Source organism: Mandrillus leucophaeus, unplaced genomic scaffold, assembly GCF_000951045.1.
Source record: "Mandrillus leucophaeus isolate KB7577 unplaced genomic scaffold, Mleu.le_1.0 Scaffold282, whole genome shotgun sequence".
In the NCBI taxonomy this organism is placed as follows: domain Eukaryota; kingdom Metazoa; phylum Chordata; class Mammalia; order Primates; family Cercopithecidae; genus Mandrillus; species Mandrillus leucophaeus.
In genome coordinates this window covers 1,020,236-1,043,738 of record NW_012102943.1, presented here as the reverse complement: position 1 = coordinate 1,043,738, position 23,503 = coordinate 1,020,236, and the positions used below count along the sequence as shown (strand labels likewise).

Genomic DNA, 23,503 nt, shown 5'->3' with positions numbered 1-23,503 from the left:
CCAGAGGGAGGGGGCATCTTCCAAAGGTTGCATAGTGAGTAAGTAACAGAGAGCTCCAAGGTCCTGTACATTTTTGTGTGGGCCAAGCGTTGCAGTCTCTGGAATGGTTTGCCTAAAGTACTTTAGTGAAACCTCCCATCCCTGTCCTTTGTGGACCCCCAGTCTGAGGATGCTCAGGAGGACAACCTGAAATCCTCCAGTGCACCCAGGGACGCCCATCTGTTCTCAGCTTTCGTGTCTCTGAGGCCAACTCTTTGGACCCCGGGCAGGACAGGCCCCTCCATGGAACCAGCCAGGTCTCCATTTCAGCAAGCCTTGTTAGTAAGTGGGCCAGAACCCTTTCCAACGTGTCAGAAGCTAATGCAGAAACCAGGTGCACCCCTCCACCGATTCATCCCTCCAAGGGAGAAAAGGAAGCTTCAGATGTGAGAATCAACGTGTCGGGTTGGCCGCCAGGGGGCAGCTGGGTGCCAACCAGAGCAGCAGGAAGGCGCAAGCAGAAAAGCTGTGGTCAAGAGGTCAAGCAGGAGGAGGGGAAGGTCTGACCTCTACTCGGGCCACTGCACTAAGTTCCCACATCTGATAGGCCACCTGCGCTGCCTCCGGGAAGAACTGGCCAGCAGCACTGGAATGGAGGGTTTAGGGAGAGGACAGGAAGGAATGTCATCACGGGCAACGCTCCACACAACACACACACACACACACACACACACACCCCAACACATACACACACGTGCACGCACCACACACACGTTAAGCTTTCTTTCTCTCCAGCCTATGCCTCCTCCATTCACCAGGGTCCTCCCTCTATTTCTGAGAACCTTCCATCTCTCGACACCCCCTGCAATGCTGCCTCTTTTTTTGAGATGGAGTTTCGTTCTTGTCACCCAGGCTGGAGTGCAGTGGTGCGATCTCAGCTCACTGAGACCTCTGCCCCCCGGGTTCAAGCGATTCTCCTGCCTCAGCCTCCTGAGTAGCTGGGATTACAGGCCACACGCCTGGCTAATTCTTGTATTTTTAGTAGAGACGGGGTTTCACCATGTTGGCCAGGCTGGTCTTGAACTCCTGACCTCAGGTGATCCTCCCGCCTCAGCCTCTCAAAGTGTTGGGATTACAGGCGTGTGCCACTGCGCCCGACCAATGCTGGCTTTTAAGGGCAGCCTTCCCGGCTGCAGGGTCCAAGCAGGATCGGATTTTTCCAATCTTTCAGCCTCCCCTTTCTTCCTTAGAATTTGAGTGTCTTCTATCCAACTCTCCCCTCTCAAACAGGCCAATGAGCAGGCTATGGCCATGCAAGCCCTATATCTCTTCCTGCAAAGTGCCTGGAGGTATCAACTCAGTAATATCTGCTGAACTGCATCAATCTCTATGGTCCTTACCAAAGGTTCACAGGAAATTCTTGCATCCCTTCCGTAATTGGATCTTTGTAAGTCCCAGAGAAAGGAAATCAGAGTGCCTCCTGTTCCCTTTCCAGCACACAAATCTGGTCAAGTAATGTCCCAATTTAATACTCTGGGAAGAGGCCCCCAGGTCCTCCCACTTCTCTGCCTTATTTCTCTCCCTAGTACTCCATAAATGCATGACCTGGGACATATGAATGAATCAGGCTGCTCCTTCTCACTCCTAGGCTTTTCTATAGGTGATTTCCTCCACCCAAACACTGTCCCCAGACCCTCTCTTTACCTGGCTCTTCCCCTTCCTCCTTGAGTCTCACCGTGTATCTCCAAAGAGCCTCCCCTTGGTCTGGGCTAGGGCATCTCTGTGTGCTTTTATATACGCTTTCTACATGGCACCGCCAGTTCTCCCCAGCACAGGACTTCTCCCTTCTGGAAACTGGTCTGTATCCCCTTCTGGGCTATGGCCTTCATCAGGGGCCTCCTCACAGGGTCTGCACCCAGAAGGCACTTAACACATATATGCTGCATAAATGAATATGCAGAGCAGGAATGTTTCCTTTTCCCATTTAACAGGTGATGAAACCGAAAAACGGCTAGGAAATAGCAGGGCTTGGACGCTCATAATCTGGTTTCTGGTCCACAACCCCAGACTGACTTTCCAGGTTCACAAGAGCAGACATCTCCATATAGAGGAGACCACGCTCACGTTCAGACCACCACACGCTCAGACACACAGATCCACAAGCACAAAAGGTACCAGCAAAGGCCGCCTTTCACTTTTGCGACGCTCCTGGCTCAGGGGAATCGCCAGCTCATCCAATTCACCCATCAGGATGCGAGCCAGGAGAGTCCCTGCCTGCCACCCCAAGGCCATGCCCTCCAGCCGGGGGCCAAGAAGCCACTTACTCATCATCTCCCCCACACAGCTTCAGTAGAGACTTCTTGTACTCTCCAGAGGTGTCATTCTGGAGAGAAAGAAAGAAAGGTTACCTCTCACCCAGCCCTGGGCTCCTCTCAGGCAAGGAGGTGAAGGTTCTGCACAGCCTAAAAGAGGGGAAGGCTGAATGAACACTTATTCATAGCAGCCCTGGCCCTCCTGTGCTGGTTAATATTGAGTAACTGGTTCTTAGCGGGAGGTTGGGGGAAGCCCTAATTTATAGCATTTGCCAATTTCTGTGGTGTAAATACTTCTAGCAATGGACAATTTCAAGTTACCAATATGACTTCACTACCAATATGCGGAGTTGAGACGAGACGCTAGCTGCCCTTTCAAGCCAGTGCCCCAGCACAGCAGTGCCACCAGACAGTCCCCAGCCCAGCCCTTCCACGTGAAATATGCATGGGAATGGGGTTCCATGAGCAAAAACATTGGGAAATGCAAAAAATCAAACAAATATATATATTACACAGATGCACATATCCATAGAGATGCATATTCCATATCCCTCTTGGGGCTTCATAATGGACTTCAAAACATGAAAGGCTGTGAGAAGCTCGCTCTGAGGTAAAGAAACTGGCTTATTTATCTTTGCTTATTCTGGTTTGTTATGAACTTATTTTTCCATAGAACATTTTGCACATAATACCTAAAAAAATTACCCTTTGGAAACATACTTTGGAGAACACAACTTGGATCTCTTTCTCTGTCACCCCATAAAGCTTTATTTCAGTCATCCAAAAAAAAAAGGGAAAACTTCTCTAACTTTACATATGTCTCCCGATAAAGCCTCAGGGGCTAGATGTCCCAGGATCATCACCAATCACCCGGCCCAGGCCAAAGGTTCCCCATTAACCCTCATTTGTGTTCTTCGGTGTTTCCCAGCCTTCCTCCAAGAGACTGTGAACTCTCACTGCCCTTGGGGCAGAGTCCTCGCCCTTAATTCAGCTTGTGTGTCCTTCATGACCCAGCCCCTGCCTCCGTCTGTAGCCTTACCACTCACAAACACCCCTAACAGTTGCTTTTCTGTTGAATGTACTTAAATTCCTTGAATGAGCCACAAGACAGGGGCTCCTGGAATGTCCAAGAGACTCCCACTTCCTGGGACATTTCCTTTTCCTGGGAATAGTCCCTAAGTCCTCTGTCTTGGCGAAAAGCTCTATGCTCCCTTCTCTGCCCCCATGAGCTCTGCTGACCTTGATCATGCTGTAGAGGGACTTCTCATACTTGGTCCGGAAGATCTCCCGAATGTCAAGCATGTCCAGCTCACTACGGGAGACCATGATGCGGATGAGGGTGTTGTCCCGAGTCCCCAGGCCCTGCAAGACAAGTGGGTTTGGGGAACATGGACTTGAGAGGAGGCTAGAGTGCCAATAGCTCCCAGCTTAGTTGAAAATCCTATTTTCATAATAAAAAGTTAAAAATTAGAGCAAAAGAAGCAGACATTGCCTTTCCCATCATTGAAGCTCTCTCTATGCTCCTCTTACTGTTTTTTGTTTTTGTTTTTTTCTGAGATAGGGTCTCACTCTGTTGCCCAGGCTGGAGTGCAGTGGTATGATCTCAGCTCACTACAGCCTCTGCCTTCCGGGCTCAAGCAATTCTCCTGCCTCAGCTTCCCGAGCAGCTGGGAGTACAGGTACCTGCCACTACGCCCAGGTAATTTTTGTACTTTTAGTAAAGATGGGGTCTTGCCATGTTGGCCAGGCTGGTCTTGAACTCCTGGCCTCAAGGGCTGCCTTAGCCTCCCAAAATGCTACGATTACACACGTGAGCCACCATGCCCAGCCCTCTCACTGTTATACACCTCTTCTTCTCTCTTCATGCATAATTTTCACACCTGATTTTCCTTATAATTTTACCATAGCTTTGTAACTCTAAGCAATACACTTAGATTTACACATTTTGGAACTTTGCAAATATACCGCTGTGCATTTATTTTTTTTGCCATGCTATTCTTGATGGTCACTCACCGGGTTGTTTCTAGCTTTTTCCTAATATAGGCAATACTGTTATAAGTATTCTTTTTTTTTTTTGAAGAGACAGGGCCTCACTCTGTTTTCCAGGCTGGAGTACAGTGGTGCGATCACATGGCACACTGCGTCCACTGAAGCCTCAAACCTAGGGGCCCTGTGCTCCAGAAATCCTCCTGCCTCAGCCTCTCGAGTAGTTAGGACTACAGGTATGTGCCACAGCCCCTGGCTAGTTCTAGTTTTCATTTTTGTAGAGACAAAGGTCTTACTATGTTGCCCAGGCTGCTCTTGAACTTTGGGCCTCAAGGGATCCTCCGACTTTGGCCTCCCAGAGTGCTGAGATTACAGGTGTGAGCCACTGCATGCACGCAGCCTGTGATGGGCATTCTTATGAATTCATGCATATAGGCAAACATCTCTCTAGGGCTGAGCTGCCCCACCTCATTATGGCACACTGGTGGGCAGAGAATGGCCGACAGTCTACTTTGCACTTTTGGAATGGCCAACCAGGGCCAGGAAGGCCCAAGCTTCTGGGTGTTGGGCCTCTGGCCTCTGGCAGCAAATGACTATATTCATTTCCTCCAGTGCATCACAAAAATACCAGTTTCTCTGTGCGTCATATGTGTAAAAGCCTGGGAAGCTTTCTCAGAAACACACCCAGAGTGGAACTGTCATGGGGTGAACATGATGAGTCTTAGCAGGCAAGGCCAAAGTGGTCTTGCCTACATACGCTGTATATGAACATTCTGGTTAATACTTTTGCAAAGTCGGAACCGCCAACCCATTTGGCTGGAGGGATCAGGTGCAGGCTGCCACCCTAAGTCCATCTGCTGACTCATGACATCAGCCAGGTATGCAGATGGAAGGACATGTGACCAGCAGCATTCCTGGCCCTAGAGCTCGCCTGGGATGCAGCACCTTCACCAGGGTCAGCCCTGTGGCCATCCCTGAAGGGCTCTCTTTGGCCACTGGATCCCAAGGACTTGTCAAAGAGGCCAATAGTCCTCTCCCCAAACCTCATTCACATGAGCCCTGCCACGCACCTTCATAGCCTTGAAGAGCCTTTCAGCAAAATATTCTGGGGTGCTCCGGATACATTTCACTGTGAAGAGGGAGGAAGAGGTAGAGTTATTCTGGCTTCCTCTGAAGGGGGATGGGATGGCCTGACTCCCTCTTTGTTTCTGTTCCTTGAGGACCACCTAGCTCAATACAGGAAGAACCGTGGTTCCTGATAGCTCACAGTCCCAGAGCACCCCAGACCACTCCACTGTCACCGCAAACCCAGGGAATAAACAGGAAATAATCTTGTTGAAATAATCCTGTTGAAGTCCATCACAAAGACAGACCCCCTTTATCTTTCTAGTCCTTTTGGTTTTCACAGGGAATTGAGCTGGGGTGGGGGAAGGGTCTGGGGTGAAGGAGGAAAAGGCATTTGTTTAGACCTGCTACACCAGAAAGGTACTGGCAGCTGAGTCATTGTGAATCCCACTGAATCACTGTGAGTCCCACTGGCTGACTACTTCAAACATGGAGGGCAGGGGATGGCTCTGGGAGGGACAATAAAGGAGCTGCAGGTTTCCCCCAAGAAATACAAATACACAACATATTCCTGACTCAGACATGCTAACTGCTGGAATGCTGGAATTGCAAGGGCTTCTGGGGAGGCAATTAAGGCAGTCCATTCTTTCTGCCCACCCCCCACCCCACTTAACAGACGAGGAAACTGAGCCCAGTAAGCAGAAGTGACTTGCTCCAAGCCAATTTGGGAGAAGCCCTGGTTTGAATCTTGGCTCCACCACTGACTAGCCAGCTCCTCACATCCTCACATTCTCAGTACCCTCAACTCATTACAAAACTACCCCTCAGCAAATGATGAGCCTTGGTGAGACTCAGTTTCCTCATCTGTGAAATAGAGATCATGGCAGTGGCCACTCCTGGGTCTTTTTTAAAGATTACACACTCAGCACAGTGCCTGGCACGCAGCAGACGCTCCACAAAAGTCAACTATTATAATCATTATCCTCAGCCCAAGTTCAGAGCTCTTTGTCACCTGCCATGGTGGAGAAGGGAGCTGGAGGAAGTCAGTACCTGAGGCTCAAACCCCTTTCCCTTCCCCAGCCTCAGCCACGCTGCCCTGGAGAAACTTTTAGAATTCACGGCCCACCTGGTTTTCTCCTTCCCAATTCTATACCATGTAATTCCCCTTTCCATTCTCAGCTCCTTGTTCCTAGGCCGGTGTTCCAGAATCCCCTAAAACCTGCAGGAATCCAATGTCAGGACATACCTACGGCCAGCATCAGCTTCTCAAAGTCCCCAGACAGCTCCCCTCGGATGCTGGCTTCGATCGGCTTCCCTGTGGTCTTCAGGTACTCATCGAACACTGCGTCAGACAGAGAGACAGGGAGGTTTGAGAGTGCCTCTGTAACCCCGAGAAGAAATGAGGACTTCAAGAGCAGGGGGGCGCAGTGGCCAGGACCTGACTGTCCACCATGAAACTAGGGCTGGTGCTCTGATGGAGGCGACTGGGAGATCACGCACATCACCAGCGTTGTGCAGATGAGCTTCACAGCTGGTGAGGGACTGCACCTCATCCCCTAACACGGAGACAGGACTGGCACTGGAGATGGAAGGCCAAGCATCCTGTTAATGACTTTGCTGAGGGACTGTACAAACCACTGTCTTAATATTAGGTTGGTGCAAAAGTAATTGCGGTTTTTGCCATTTTTTTTTAAAAGTAATGGTAAAAACCACAATTACTTTCGCAACAACCTAATAAACTCAGGACTAGAGTTTGAATTGGGACTGAAGTAGCTGTCATGTTCCATCAGTGGTAAAGAAACGAGATAAAGAAAGGAATTCTTGGCATAAACCCAAGGGAGCAGCTTTAGGTCTTCTCTGGAGCTTACCCAACCGAAGATGCTGCTTGCTGCGATTTCCCAAGATGTAAATGAACTGGGCTTCATCCGTTCCCCATTTCAGTTCCCCTGCCTCGTATAGGTCCTAAAGGGGAAAAGGTGGCACTTGACTGAAAGAGGAAACCTCAGGAGACAGGACACGCTGACCAGGCCACTCAGAACTGCTGCCTGATCCCTGAACACACCAGTAATTGGTAGCCTGAGGACCTCGGCGTATAAAACAGTCATGCATCTTTTAACGATAGGGATACATTCTGAGAACTGCCATTGTTAGGCGACTCTCCCATTGTGTGAGGATCGTAGAGCACGTACACACACCTAGATGGCATAGTCTACTACACACCCAGACTTCATGGTATAGCCTATCGCTCCTAGTCAGCACACCTGTTTGGCATGTTACCTGACCGAATACCATAGGCAACTGCAACACAATGGCAAGAATTTGTGTACCTAGACACATACAATCATAGAAAAGGCACAGTAAAAATATGGGGTTATAATCTCATAGGACTAGCATCATATATGTGGTCCATAATCTATTGGGACTAGCATCATATATGTGATCCATAATCTATTGGGACTAGCATCATATATGTGGTCCATCATTAACCAAAACGTCATTACGTGGTATATGACTATACCTATATGCCTTTCTTCCTTTCTTTCTGGAGAAACTCCTACTCAACCTTCAAGGCCCAGATTAAGTATTCCATTTTTTCTCAAAGTACTTCCCAATGCTCCCAGGCAGAGTTCTGTTTCCCTCCTTTCCTCCCTCTCCTAGGCTCCCATAGCTTTCTGCTTCTTTATCACTTTGATCTACTGTATATGATAATGACTTCTTCACATGTCTATCTCCACACTATTGTATGAGCTCCTTAACAACAGGGACTCTGTCATGGCATTCTCTGTATCTGCCCCTGTAGTGCTGCTGGCATGTACTGGGTACTCAAAATGCCTGCAATGTACAATATATTGATAGAGAAGGTGTTTGTGTGATTAATGCATACCTGTCTCTCCCGGTACCACTTGATTTTGTTCGTTAGTGATTTCCCAACGCTTGGCAGAGTGCCTAGCACATACTACGTATTTAACTTCAATAATATTAAATAACTGAATGAATAAAGAAAGCTCCAAAGTACATCTCACCAATATTACATATGGGATATACCTTTGAAAGATAACTTATATCTTTTCTTCAACAAAGCACCAGTATACATGATAGCTGTGGCTGGGTTATTTCTGGTATTTGATGCAAAGGACTTCACCTCCAGCCCTTCCCAGGGCCCCAACCTCTCCCCTCCCGAGGCTCTTGTGCTGTGCCTCAGGGACTTTCAACAGTGCTTGTTTACCTGGACATCCTGTTGTACCAGGTCCTCGCTCACTACATCATCCTCCTCCCTGGTTCCCTGGGCAGAGAGACAAAGAATATGTGTTTCAAACACTGCAAAGCCAAGCCAGGAGGGAGGCCTGAATGCCAGTGGTGGAGACAGGGAAAGCAGGAAAACCTGGTGGCCCAGGTGTGTCCAGAAGCAGTGACTGCTATTGCATGAAGACCACAGTATCTATTTTGTGAGGCAATGAAAGGGTCCCTCCCTCTGGCCTTTCCCTTCATCGTCAGGGCTGGGTCCACACAGGAGAGTCCCAAGAACAACCGAGGTTCTTTCAGGTGTCCCCAGCCCAGAGGTAGGCAGAGCCTTGTCCTGAGGACATCTCTGAGGACAGGGCCCCAGGTTCCTGAGGGTCCCTGCCACAGATCCTGGCATGGCCCATGACACTCCTCCAGCAATGATTCCACAGGGGCAAAGGATCTGAACATTTGCATTCTATTAGGAGCTCTTATGCCTAACTTAAAGAATTCACCAATAAGGATTTGGGCCCAAGATCTGAGCTCACAAGCTACAAAGTCACCAAATTCTAACGGTGCTTCTGTTGTTCTGCCCAAGCCCTTTGCCCCACCTGATAAGGAGGCTTACAAATAGAGGAGGATGCACAAAGGAAACAGGGGAGAGCAGTACTCAACTCCTTCTTACATGGGCAGAGGTCTGCAGGTGGCCTGGAGAGGTCTACAGCCACCCCTTCTTCGCCCTGGATTGTGCATTCTAGGATCTCAAATCCCCTGGGTTCTCTTTGGGACTGAGCAGAAGACAGGGCTGGCAAGCTTACAACGTGTGCCACGCTGCTGCTTACTGTCAGACCTTGAGGATACAAAATGCTTGACTCCAAGATACAGGGATACAACGCTCCTTTCCAGAAGCAGCAACTTTGAAAATGGGGCACAGGTCACACTATCTCACTCCTGAGGTTTCTCCTGATCATTCCCCAGCTGGTTAATATGGGATTGTTATGGCAATGAGAGGAACAGAGTTGGGAGGAGCTGGTATAAAATGGGAAATGGGGGAGAGAGGAAACATAGTGGTGGCTTAATTTATACACAAAGTTTCATAACCATCTGGTCCTTGGAGCTGAGCTTGAGACATCTCAATGCCTGTTCCCACCGTGCCTGTGGTCACAGAGATACCTAGAGGGCCAGGTAGACAACATTCGTGGTGAAGCGGGCAGGAGGCATATGATCTCCAGCCCACTGCAGTCATGCAGAATGCAGGTCTGCTGCTACCCCAACTTTCAATACATCAAAATGATACAGAAATTTGGTTTTTAAGCAAAATCTCACAATTTCCAAATGTTAGCAACTAACTCAAACTTGTTTTGCTTTGCTTCTTAAAACACATTGTATGGGGAAAAGAAAATCCAACTTGGCAGGTTGAATTCAGTCACAGACACCAATTTGGAGCCTCCTTATAGTCTCTTTGTGATATGCTTTGGGCGGGCTGTGAGGAGACAATAAGGCTCAGACGTGGGAGACTCCACACAGCAGCCCCGGGAATGCTGGGGTCCAGAAATGCGGCATGTGCAGCTGCAGAAGCCACGGCAGGAAGGAGGCCCAGAGAGGAGCGGGAGGAGTGAGTGTGGAGAGAGGAAGAAAGTCACAGCAGAAGACACCTCTGGGCACGAGAGGATTGTGTGCCAGAGGGAAAGCGCGTTAGCCAAATACACCTGCCTGCACAAACCAGCGGAAGCTGACCAGACCGCTGGACATTCAGCTCTACACCCAGGTGAGCCAGACAGAAGCCATCCCAAACTCCAGAGGAAAAAAACAGGCTGTGAACCAACCTGGAGCAGGACCACAAGCATCTTCTGGAAGTGGCCAGAGGTGTCGCCGATGATGTCAGCCTCCAGGTCCCGCTCGTAGGCTGCAGAAAGGAACGCAAGCTCTAGTCTCATCCCCAGAGACCTCAGGGATCCAGGATAAAGGCCCCTGATGCCCCCAGAATGATCAGATATTTTTAAAAATTCCCAAACCCAGTCTACGCGACCATCACGGCAAGACCCAGGGTGTATTTTCACGGCTCTTCGTACTGACCATGATGTGATGAAATGGAATCTGTCCACTCTCTCTACCCCACCTGTACCATGATGGTCCACCTGGACAGTGGCTATAGTTTTCTGATGGTTCTCTCCTCCCCTATTCTCAATGCCTTTACAATTCATGGCAACAAGGGTGGCTGTCTTAAAACCCATAACCGATCATGATACTCCTCAACTTCTCATTAGACTCAGAATAAAACACCATCTGCCCCTTGGCCTGCAGGCCCTGTGTGATCCTGCCCTGTCCTCTACCCGTCTAGCCTCGTACCAGCTACCAGGCTCATTTCCGTTTCAGGGCCTTGGCACTTGCCATGCCCTTTGTTGGAAAGATCTTCTCTCTATTCTGTATATAATTGGTTCCTCATTTCCTCCCAAGACCTCACTGGTAAAAGTTTGATTCTTGTTACCTTGTTTCCTTCATAACACTTAGCTAAAATACATCATCATTGTGTTTATCTGTTTACCTGTTTATTGTCTGTCTCCTCCATTATCTCATTATCTCATTGGTCTAAGAGAGAGGGACCCCTTTGGTTTTATCCACCACCATATCCTGAGAACCTAGCACATCACCCAGCACAAAGCAAGTACTTATTGGATAGATGAATGGGTGGACAAATGGATCAGAAGAAAGGAGGAGAGAAGGTAGATGGCTAGAATCTTAGTGTCTCCACCCTTGCAATCATCTTCATTTCATATCTGAAGATCCTAAGTGGCGCCTCCTGCCCATCTCACCATCTTTGTATGCTGCCACCAGCTGGTGCATCTGCTCATTGGTCCGGGAAGCCAAGATCTCAATGAGGCACTTTTCATCAGTGCCAATGCCCTGGGAGAAGAAAAGGAGCGCATGAGTTAAGGGCAGGGATGGGAGGCCACTGGACACAGGCTGAGATCAGGTCATAGCCAGGGCTATGACACCCCAGCACTCAGGAGGCTCCTCTCAAGCTCTTAGGCACCGATTGGGAACTGCTGCCCTGAGACTCCTAAGACATGGTTATATGATTTGGATGTGTATCCCCACCAAATCTCATGTCGAATTGTAGACCTGAATGTTGGAAGTGGGGCCTGGTGGGAGGTGATTGGACCATGGGGGCGCTTTCTCATGAAGAGTTAGCACCATCCCCTTGGTGCTGTTCTCACGATCATAAGTTCTTGTGAGATCTGGTTGTTTAAAAGTATGTAGCACTTCCCCCCCTCCCCACTTGCTCCTGCTCCCACCGTGTGAGATGCCTGCTCCCTCTTTGCCTTCTACCAAGATTGGAAGCTTCTTGAGGCTTCCCCAGAAGCAGAAGCCACGATGCTTCCTGTTCAGCCTGCAGAACCATGAGCCAATTCAACCTCTTTTCTTTATAAATTACCCAATCTCAGGTGTTTCTTTATAGCAACAAGAATGGACTTATGAATAAGAATGGACTATGAGAATGGACTAAAACACATAGGTTCTAGTTCTGCCTCTTCCAGCTCTGTGAATTCTCTTCAGAAACTATCTTTTTGGGCCTCAGTTTTCTCATCTGTAAAATGTAGATGATATTAGTTGCTCTGCCAAACTCACAGGGAGAAGGAGAAGATAATAATCTCACACTGCTAAGTTCATCAGTTTATAAAATGAACTCATGCTTAATAGCTCATAGAAGACAAAGATCATAGCACTTTATAGACTGTAAAGTGCTAGATATACCTGAAGGGCTTTGTCTCTTCTTTCTAGGGGGCAATTCTTTACCTCTACCTCAACCAGGCTGAGCTACTCCTTGTACCCTAAACACAGGACCACAACGTCTCCTGCCATTTTTACCCCCTGCAATGACCTTGACACTCCTAGCCACCAAATCCTCTCTGGGATTTGGGGCTTACCTTGATCCTATTATCCTTTAAGATGCCCTCTCAAACAACCCTTGGCCCAGGGTCGTGTTGATTACCTTTAGTGTGCCCTTGGCCTCAGGAGTGTTAGACACAATTTGTCTTCATGTCCCTATAACCTGTATCCTTGGACTACAAGCTCCTGGTAAGGGGGTCTGCGCCAAGGGCCCCTTTCATGGGGTGTGCATCACGCTGACATTGGTCTGCATCTGCCTGTGTAAAGACCGGGATGCTCCTCTGAGATAAACTGAGATGTGTCTGTGAAGCAGGACACATCTCACATCTGCTGGGTGGCTATGGGGCTCACCAGCTGCTTTTGGAAGAGCCCACAATCTTTCCATTCACCACATCCCCACCCCAGCACACACATACACTCCCCACTTCTTACCGAGATGGCATCTTTAATTTCTTTGGCATCGCAATAGGCAGGTGGTCTCATCAGGCCCACAATCAGCCGTTCAAACTTGCCCGTCAATTCATACTTTAAATCAGCAATGAGGTCCTGGCGGGTGGGGAGGAAGAGGAGAGAGAAGAGGAAACAGGAAGAGTAGTTACAATGGTAAGAATTACACTTAATGAGCACCTACTCTGGCAGGTGCTGGGCTAAGTAATCTCATTACATCGTCACCTTTGGAGGTATGTACTGTTACCAACCCTAAGAGACAGGCTCAGAGACAACAGGGATTTTACTCCAAGTCATGCTGCTAGCAAACGGCGGTGCAGGGCCAAGTCCACAGCCCTGTGCCACTTCCCCACCGCTGTCTGCTTCCTCGTTTACTGTGTATCTCTCTCACTATCTGGCAGTCCACAGAGTTGATACCTCAACCATCTTATTCACTACTGCAGCCCTAACCCCTAGCATGAGCCCAGCATACAGCAGGTGCTGTGGGTGTATGAAGGGCTGAAAGACCCCAGCTGATGAGAAGAAAAAGAGCAGGGTAAGGTGTCAGCCCACAGGCTGACCTGCAGTGCCATATCCAGGAAATAACCTGAATGAGCACACAGGTGAATGAAATCATTCTTCCACCCCCCCCCACCCCCAACCCCATGGGCCCTCCGGTTGCCATGGTTACCTTGCCGTAGAGGGACTTGTAGCTCTGACAGATCTCCTGCCTCTGCCTGTTGCTCCGGGAGGTGATTATATCCAGTATGGCCTCCTTGTCACTGCCTGGAATAGGAGACAGCAATCATCATCCTACCCACCCTGCCTCCAGGAAGCCCACCAGGGCTGCTTCCTTCCCTGGACACAGGCCTAGTAGCTCCCTGCAGGCCTCAGCATGAGCCTTCCACTCATCAGGTGCTGGTGTCAGGGAAGAGGGTCAGTGGGGACTTATTAAGTCACGACTGAAAGCGGACACAGCATACACACTATCTGCGCTCAGAAGACCCCTGATCCAGCTCCTCACTGCACAAGTCAGGGAATTAAGGCCCAGAGAGGGGAAAGAACTTGTCCAAGGTCTCACAATGAACCTGGCTTAGAAAACCCAGGTGTCCTAACACCCAGTACAGGGTTCTTTCCACCACAAGACAAAGAAGAATATAAGCACCACCTTCAGACTGTGGCTATCTCTGAGCAAAGGCAGCAGGCGGCATTATCAGGAGGGGGATCTACCAAGGAAATTTCAGCTACACAAATGAAGCACTAGCTCTTAAGTTGGGTGGTAAATCTATGGGTGAGATTTCTATTACTCTTTATACCTTTTTTTCTGAAACATTTTATTATAACATCATGAAAATTAACAAAAAGAAGAGACCAAAAACAATGAATAAGTGCACTTCACCATTTCACAGATCCTACCACTACCACCAGAAGGGCTCTGGGCTGTGTCTACATTTGGGGGATACCCCCCCAAGCTCCCGTGAAGCCTGGCACCCACCAAAGCCCTTCATGGCAGTGTACAGAGCCTCAGCATCCTGGTTGGGGTCAAAGCCTGGGAAGTCATGGATGGAGCCCCGGTATTTGGCACCCTGTGGAGAGAAAAGTAGAGGGTGAGCTGCCAATCCCGGACTGAGACCAAGCACCCAGTCCCCCAACCTCGGGTCAGATGCCTACCCCAGTCCAGGCTGAGCTCCTTTCCCTGCAAAATCGAGTGCTGGCCACATACACCCCGGGTAGCGGTGTGGATGACTCTCTCATACCACCTGCTGCAACCCACCCAAAGGACAGTGCCATTTCCCCAAGGGAGAGGGGCTTGGCCAAGGCCTGCAGCCCTGTACCACCTTCCAAAGCATCCAGGAGAGGGTAAAAAAGCCTGGCTGAGTGTAGGAGATGAAAATGATGCCTGCAAAAATAGCAAGAGTCATATATATATATATATATATATATATATATATATATATAAAATTTTTTTTTTTTTTAAAAGAGATGGGGTCTCACTCTATAGCCCTGGCTAGTTTTGAATGCCTGGCCTCAAACATTCCTCCCACCTTGGCCTCCCAAAGTGCTGGGATTATAGGCGTGAGCCAGTGCACGCAGCCAGCCCCTCATATTTGTACAGCATTTTATGTTTACACTTTCACCTCTGTGAATGTGATTAGTGTAGCCATTTGTAGATGCTCTTAATTTTATTTCTATTGCGGAAGCCAAGCCCAAAGAAGAGCCACTAGTGGGAGGTCACACAGAACCCAGACCTTTTCCCCCTGCTCTCCAGCTCCAGGAAACTTGCAGATGTCAGCTACTGAGGGTGGGGTCCTGGGCACAGGGGGTCCAGAGACACTCTCAGTTCAATGCCAAGATGAGGTGCTGCCCCTCTGGGCCCAGTAAACTGCGCTGTGAACCGGCATCTGAGGACAAGCTGGCTTGGTCTTTGAGGGGAAGGAGAGAAGCGGCAGAGTGCCAGGGGATCTTAGATATTGAACCTGAACCTGAATGCACAATGGGACTGGTTCACAGAGAAGTCAGATGTGGGTCAGTTACACGGCACTGAGAAGTGGGGGGTCTGGGAGAGCAGCCGAGAGCTGGCAGTGTGGAGGATGCCAGAGCCTGTCACTGAGCACACAGCACAGTGACAAGGCACTTCATCTGTGCTAGGCCCTACGCTAATGGCTGAGGAACTGGGGAAAAAGGGGACCCAATTCCTGTCTTTCACGAGCTCCTGGCCCAGTGGCAGAGACAGACAAGCACATCAATTACTATAAAGCTTGTAGTAAATACACTAAGACAAAAATAAGGTAATGTGGGAAAACAGCAGAGGCTGATCCAGCTGCGGGAAATCAGGAAAGAATCCAAAAAAGAGGGAATTGAGGGTGGTCCACATAGACCTTGCCTTTAGGGAGGCAGAGGTGGAGCAGAACAAGCCCTGGACTTGGACCTGGACTGGACCGCCTCCCCGCCTCCCCGCCTCCCCGCCTCCCGGTCTCCCGGTCTCCGTGCCTCCCAGTGTCTGCACTGCAGGACCCGGGCCAGGCCTCTGCTTGCTCTCTGGTCTCTGTCTGCAGAGGCTGGCTCCTCTGAGGTATGCATGCGTGGGCGTGGAGATACTATTTAAAGTTCTGACCAGAAAGGAACACAGCTGTCTTCCTGCCACCTGGGAATCCCCTGCAACCTGATCACGCCCCTGGGTAGAGACGTAAAGAGTAACACATACCCAGAGCAGGGCGCCTTGCAAGGAGCTTGGTGAGTGCAGGATGGGGGCTTTACTGCCAGCGCTCTCCTTGGCCTTCCTTCAGACCTCACAACCGGAGCCTGAGACATTCCTGCTGCCTCCTCCACCCCAGCAGGCAGTCTGTTCCAGAAACCTCTGAGAGCAGACACCAGGTCCATTCTGCCCACTGCACAGAGACTGACCAAAGGGGACACTCAAGTATTTGCCACATGAATAAATGAACAAGAACACGGAACAACCGGGGTCCTCCAGGAATTTCACTTCTACATTCTTTTCTCTTTCTTTCTGGACACCTCCAGCCCAGCAACATCAAAAAGGTACAGCAGACAAGATTAGCTTCTCAGATGGATGGGGAAACAAGAGGTGGCTGGGCGCAGTGGCTCACGCCTGTAATCCCAGCACTTTGGGAGGCTAGGCGGGAGACCACTTGAGGTCGCGAGTTAGAGACCAGCCTGGCCAACGTAACGAAACCCTGTCTCAGCTAAAAATACAAAAATGAGCCGCCAGTCATGGTGGCAGGTACCTGTAATCCCAGCTATTCGGGAGGCTGGGGCAGGAGAATCACTTGAACCTGGGAGGCAGAAATTGTAGTGAGCTAAGATCGCATCACTGCACTCCAGCCTGGGTGACAGAATGAGACTGACTCTGTCTCAAAAAAAAAAAAAAAAAAAAAAAAAGAGAGAGAGAGAAACAAGAAGGCTCAGAAGCTCAAAATTATTTCTTTGCAAGGATCCTTAAAGACCTTTTAGTTCAGCTTCCCACTCAGTTATTGAGTCCATGGAGAATGGAGACTGTTGAGAATAAGACAAATCATTCTGCCTAAGAAGAACCGTGGAGCCCCAGCTCTAGCACGGGCTTGGCACAGAGGCTGGAAGGAACTGTGACTGGGCTGAATGAATGGATGGAGACACCCATGACGGCCCAAGCCCTGAGATGGAGGAAGCTGAAGGGGAAGACGGTGAAGGGAGACCTCCCTGGCACTGGATCCCTAGCAATGCTGTGTCCAATGCCAGGGCCTCCTGAGACCAGTGTGGAAATATTAAGCTTTGAAAGATGCCACCAGGGGCAGGTTGTCCAGGGTCTGTCCGGGCCCTCTGCAGACTGGCCTGTTGCCATGATTCATGGCTGTTTTTCCTTCCACCTGTCTGGACCAACCTGTCCTAATCCACAGTAGCACTAGCCTGTAATCCACCTCAGTAGTAGGATGTCCCTCCCACGGCTCACTTGGAAAAAGAGAGGGAAAGGACTTTGAGAACCACAAGCTGAGAATTAAATGAGGAAAGTTGGTCTCAATATTACCACCTGTGTCCCAGAAGACCCAGAACAGAGAGGGCAGGTGACATGTCAAGACCACATAGCAAGTCAGAGGCCCAGCTAGGAAGGGAATCCAAGGCTTTTTCTAACAGACCAATCTCTCCCTTCCCCTCAGATTCCATCTGGGTGGGAGATGGATCCCATATATCAACCAGAGCTGGAGATAAGAAGGGGCAACCACCACACAGCCCAGTGCTTCCTCCTGGTCAACCACACCAGCCTGCCCCTCTCCTTGAATACTGAAACATCTGAGTTATTGCCCTGTGCTGTTTGCCTCTATGCCATTTTGACCCTATATTCAAGGCTATAAAAAGGCAGTAATGCTGTCCAATCCACAGCATCCTAAGTGCTTCTCACACTCACATACTCACACTTCCAGGGCAGCTAGGGCTACCCTACCATTCATTCAATCAATCAATCAAGCAAGCAAGTGACATTTACTGAGAGTCTACTAAGTAGATGCTTAGGACCAAGGACCACTAAGAGCTCAGAATCTGGTAGAGAGATACATGACAACTTCAACTACAAGACAGTGTGGTGGATACGAGGCTACGGGCAGCATGGGAGCTAGGAGATATTTCCCTTAGAAGCTCTGGAAGGACAGGGACTGTGTCTTTCTTGCTCACTAATGCATTTCTAGCACCAAGTAGAGGGCCTGGGGCAATCAAGCACTCACTGAATATTTGTTTCACGAATGGATGGATGAATATGCATATATTGCAAGCAGATCAGAGAAGGTTTTCTGGAGGTGATGTCTAAGCTGAGTCCTGAGGGATGAGCAACAGGCTAGCCCCAAGGAGTAGAGGAGGGAGGGGAAAGGTGAAGAGGAAGAAGGTATCACACAGAGGAGACACATGGCAAAGGCCTGGAGGGAAGCAAGAGGCACTTGGGAAAGCCAGCCCAGAGTCTCCAGTGCTCAGAGCAGACGCTGGGTGTCACTAAGATCATCCACTAGAAGCGGGGAAGGCAAAGGGATGAGGCTGGAGAAGATGATGGGGATAAACAATTCAGACTCTTGTAATGCTGGCAAGGGCAGCTCTAGCCCTGCTGGGCTAGCCTGGGCGCAACACCTAAGCCAGGATCTGGGTAAGGCAAGGCTCTGGCACCCTGGCATTGTTTTCCTTATGTATTACACAAAGCTGGCCACTCAAAACCCTGTCCCTAGTATTTGGCATTCTTTACTAGGTTGAGCCATGTAACTTGCCTTGTAGGTAGATTAAAAACAGTCAAATAGCAGCAGATTTCAAATGGTTCGAATCAATACCTGTCTGGTTGATATGTAGCATCTAGAAACTATTTTAACTTGTCTGTTGGGGTGGAGGTGTGTTGGTGGTGACAAGCACCAAGATAGAGTGTGAGTCCAGATTCTTCAGAGCTCACAGCCAGATGCCCAGAGTCGCTAAGGTCATGGGATTGTAAGCTGCCGGGAAGGGATGCAGAGAAGAGGGAAGCGTGTCCCCAGGAGGAAGGGCGGGGGATGAGGCAGCACGCAGACCCCCTTTCCTATTGCCGCCCCTCCTCCTCCACTGTTCTCCCCCTCATACAATGTGGGTGGTCACAGCAGTGTCTGGGGAAGGGGCTGAAGTGCCATGCTGAGGGAAGGGCGCCTAATGACCTATACAAGCCTTGATCAAAATGCTCACTTAGAGACAAGCTTCTCGAGCAGCAAGCTTGGGCTCCTGCACAGTTCTTTGCACAGGACTAGTAAGATCTTCCAAGTGAGGACCTATTAGATTAGTCGTCCTGGGACCCCCCAGGATCATAGCCACTAGAAGCAAAGGTAAGGGGCTTAGCACTGGTCACATTTGGAGACACAGAGACAGCCCCTCAAATCATCCAGGCCCAGGCTTCCCACCGTGTCATTCTCACACCAGCTTCGTGAATTCTTCATCTCTAAGCGCCACCTGCGCAGCTGCACAGGCTTCTCACCCACCCCACCCCGACTGCCTGTCGCACCTGGCTGCAGGAACCCATGATCAAGGCAGGGGACAGCAGAGAAGGGACTTTCCACCCTGAAATATTCAGCAAGTCCTGGTGCCAGATGGTGAGCAGCCGGGCCCTGGGGCTCTGCGGGGCTGGGCCCCACACAGGCTGCTGCTGGAGCAGGAGTCTTGGTGGCCTCTTGGGAGCAGAGGCGATGTCCCCAGAGAGACAGGTACATGGCCAGGACTCCAGTTGAGAACTGCCTTGGCCGGTCCTGACCCAGGCCTCACCTCCACAGCTCCCAGAAGTCCCAGGCACAAGCACCTGCCTATCCTGCCCTGTCCTCAAGGTGTTTTTATGTTCATTATTGCATTCAAACCCAGAACGTCCCTGTGAAATGGAGGCCCCAGCGCCATGCCTCCTGGGTCTTCCATGACCCCACCCTATTTCTTCATGTCTTCGGGCCTCAAGTTCTCCTGTTCCGAAAAGAGAGATAGGGAGAACAGCACAATAACCACAGTGGAAGGAACTGGGGGGTGTGACTAGGCCAGAGAAGAGGGAGCAGTTTGCTGTGTGCATGCACATGTGTGTATGCATGCATGCATGTGTGCGTGTGTTGGGGTTTTGGAGGACACCAGATTCAAGCTAATAATTAAAAACCCAGCTAAAAACTGGAAGCAACAACTTCAGCTCAACGGCAGGGAAGCTTTTCTCACATTCCTCTGTTATTGTCTTCTGCAACCCTCCTCTCCCCCAAACCACTGCACCCCAAGCACGCCAAATTACCTTTACTCCCCTGAGCACGCTGCATTTGCTCTCCCTCTAGCCTGTCCCAGTTGTCCCTACCTAGACCACTCTCAGCCCCCTTGTTCTTCCCCTGAGTAGCTCTCCCTAGGCAACTTCCCCTCTCTCCTCAACCTAGGTGGGATGCCCTCCTGCGTGCCCCAGAGCTTCTTTACTGCCCCACCAGAACACTGTGCATGGAGGGTACCAACTCACCCCAAAGGAGGAGGGTTCCCTAAGGCCCTGCCACCCTGGGACTTGCTTGCAGAAGGTCTGCTGGCCCCCGGTCCATGGCAACAAGAAACCACAGATCAGCCGGGCAGAATGCATGGCCCAAGAGCACCGGACCAAGGTCCAAAGATCTGCACCCTAGGTCGTGGCCTCTCTGATCTCCCAGGGCCTGTCCTGTCCACTTCGATCATCTAGAATCCTGCAGTTCAAATGCCCTTCAGGAAGTAGCTCTAGTATGACTCCACATAGGAAATGGGGAACAGTGAAAGTTCCACCTTGGATTTTTGCCCATAATCAGTAACAGTCTTTCCTTCTAGGCAGAGAGGCCACTTGTACACACAGTGCACTCCTCAGTGGCTGAGATGAAGGCCACAGCTAGGACTTCTCTGAAGGTATGGATCCTATAACATCCTGTGCTCTTCAGAAACTGTGAATATCCTATAAGCCCAGGTTCACTGGGGGCAGTCATGATGTCAAGGATGGATGGAGTTTTGGTATTACTGAGTTCAACCATTCCGTCAGGGGAACATGAGGCCCAGAGACCTCACAGACAGCTTCTGTCTGTGCATTCTGTGGCCAGTAGTTCTGGGTTGGTTGGAGTAAGGGACAACGGGGCCAAGTCCCATGATTTTCTTCAAGATCCCTGAGTTTTTTCTCCCTGCCAATCCCATCATCACACTGACTGCATCACTTTCTCCAAGGCCAGCCAACAGACAGCACCCTCAGGCAAACCCCAACAGAGGGCAGCGGGGTTTTTTGTTTTTTGAGACTTGCTCTGTAACCCAGGCTGGAGTGCAGTGGCATGATCTCGGCTCATCACAGCCTCAATCTCCTGGGCTCAGGTGATTTTCCCACCTTAGCCTCCTAAGCAGCTAGGACTACAAGTACATGCCACCTTCGTATTTTTTCTAGAGATGGGGTTCCGCCATATTGTCCAGGCTGGTGTCGAAATCCTGAGCTCAAGTGATCTGCCCACTTCAGCTTCCCAAAGTGCTGGGATTATAGGTGAGAGACACCATGCCCAGCCTCAACAGAGTAGAGTCGAGGTCAGAGTCCTACCTCTGACCATGGCCGGAACCCAGTCTCAGCCACATGGGAGTAAAAGTTCTCATGTGCCTCCAATTCTATTGCCCAGCAGAGTGGTCAGACATAAAAGACTGAGGTTAGAGTCTCCCAAGCCAAGGAAATTTCAATCCCAAATGGGTGTGACAGAGAACATTTGCATATCCAGAGGAGAGAAACCCCTCTATTGCCTTTTTGCCTGTCAAGTTTCTATTTCCCTTCCTCAGGCCAAATAGTTCAGGTGGGACCAACTCCACTTCCTCGCTCCAAGAAAGAACAGGTTACCCAGGCCCAGCCGATGAGAACCAGGCCTGGGCCTTCCCCTGGAATCACTGGGCGTGAGTTACGTTGTTTTCTCCCTGCGCTGCCAAGACAGCAGAGTGGAAGCCTGGAGCTGCTGATGACTACCACGTCAATGCGAGGAAGAACCTACCCAAGAATGAAGCCACGAGAAGCAGCCCAGCTCACACAGGCAGAATCTTGACACTATCATTTGAACCCCTGGATTCAACCAGACCTGAAGCCCTGGGCCTCTCTGTCAGGTAAGCCAATATACATCCTTTTCTGCTTAGGATATTGTGGGTGATATTGCATTATGGTGAGCTGCATCTGAAGAGCCGAGACTTGTAACAGGAGCAAGCAAAGCCTAAGAACCTTTCCTCCTTCTTTCAAGCTGAAGGTACCAGGGGGTCTCTGCAGCAGGCCTAGTGACTCCAGGAGGATCCCAGGCCCAGAGAAAGCAGAGTACCACCTTCAGGAAAGAGAGGCCCCTCACCTGTGCTGGTTTGGCCATGGTCTCCGGTTCTGCAGCAGAATCCACTGTGGAAAAGAAAGAGAGCGTATGAGACTCCCCCCAGATCTAATCAGCCCCTTTCTTTCCCTTACATTTCCTCCCTCTGCTGTTTTCCAGCTGCCCCCAGCTCTTCAGGTTAAATCAGACCCAATGACCCAGCTCAGGACCGATCGCATTTTTTTCAGAAGACAATGGACAGATTAGATGGTGTCCAGACATTCATAGCAGTATGGGAAAGGGACGTGCATCCCCGAGGGAGGGCGGGCATGGCACTGACCACCACTGACCCCTTGACTCCTCCAGACTAGGCAGGGTACCTGTCTCACCACCGTCTCAGTTAACACTCACAGAAATCCTTTCACACATCAGATTCTCCTTTTTTATAGAGAGGAAACTGAGGCTGGAGCATCACAATAAATGAGCCAAGATCACACAGCTTAGAACTGAATTCAACAATTTCTAGATCCCAGAGTCTATACTATCTGCACCATGCATGCCCTCTTTTCAAGTCAACAAGGATGGCTTCAGAACCCAGAGCTTGACTGCCTGCAGATAGGACTCAAAGGGCTTCCAACCACCTGCTGCAGTATCTGAAGGACTGTCATTCCTGAACAAGTCGATATGCACTCATTTAGCACCTACTCCGAGTCAGGCATTGCTCTGGGCACTGTGCATACAGAAATTATGAGAGATTTTTTAAACTCGGTTTCTCTGGAGCTTATGCTGTAATGGGAATGAATAACAAATGCACTCATCAGGCTGAGATAAGAACTACAGAGAAAAGACAAGAGTTGGTGAGGAGAGTGACAAGGGGTGTAGTCCCAGGTGGAGGGGGTCAGAGGATCTCACGAATGCAACTAGGGGCACACCAGGGGGCAGTGCAAGTGAGGAACCACCAGGAGCTCAGTGTGGCTGATGTGGTAGCAGGGAGTGGTGTGGTAGGATGTAGGGTCTGGGACCAGTGCCTGCGGCCACCGTAAAGACTGGATTTTTCAGGCTGGTCATGGTAGCCCATGCCTGTAATCCTGGCTCTTTGGGAAGCTGAGGTGGGAGAATAATTTGAGCCCAGGAGTTCGAGACCAGCGTAGGTAACATACTGAGACCTGATCTTTATTAAAAAAAATTTTTTTTAAATAGCTGGACGTGGTGACACATTCCTATAGTCCCAGCTACTTGGGAGGCTGAGGCGGGAGAATTGCTTGAACTCAGGAGGTGGAGGCTGCAGTGAGCCAAGATTGCACCACTGCACTCCAGCCTGAGCAACAGGGCAAGACCCTGTCTCAAAAAAAAAAA

General features: G+C 50.0%; 1 protein-coding gene across 2 annotated transcripts in view; it reads right to left on the bottom strand.

The window, feature by feature from the left end:
* ANXA6 (annexin A6) overlaps positions 1-23,503 on the bottom strand; it is a 74,572-nt gene that overhangs the window by 32,210 nt on the left and 18,859 nt on the right. For both annotated transcript variants that reach the window (XM_011985305.1, XM_011985306.1), the window contains 13 exons: positions 22,193-22,236; positions 14,377-14,467; positions 13,573-13,667; positions 12,888-13,001; positions 11,378-11,468; positions 10,391-10,470; positions 8,569-8,625; positions 7,211-7,304; positions 6,589-6,684; positions 5,348-5,406; positions 3,531-3,653; positions 2,304-2,362; positions 547-625 (listed from right to left, as the gene is read on the bottom strand). In XM_011985305.1, the coding sequence (XP_011840695.1) occupies positions 547-625; positions 2,304-2,362; positions 3,531-3,653; positions 5,348-5,406; positions 6,589-6,684; positions 7,211-7,304; positions 8,569-8,625; positions 10,391-10,470; positions 11,378-11,468; positions 12,888-13,001; positions 13,573-13,667; positions 14,377-14,467; positions 22,193-22,236 (1,082 nt within the window). The remainder of the gene's footprint in view (positions 1-546; positions 626-2,303; positions 2,363-3,530; positions 3,654-5,347; positions 5,407-6,588; positions 6,685-7,210; positions 7,305-8,568; positions 8,626-10,390; positions 10,471-11,377; positions 11,469-12,887; positions 13,002-13,572; positions 13,668-14,376; positions 14,468-22,192; positions 22,237-23,503) is intronic.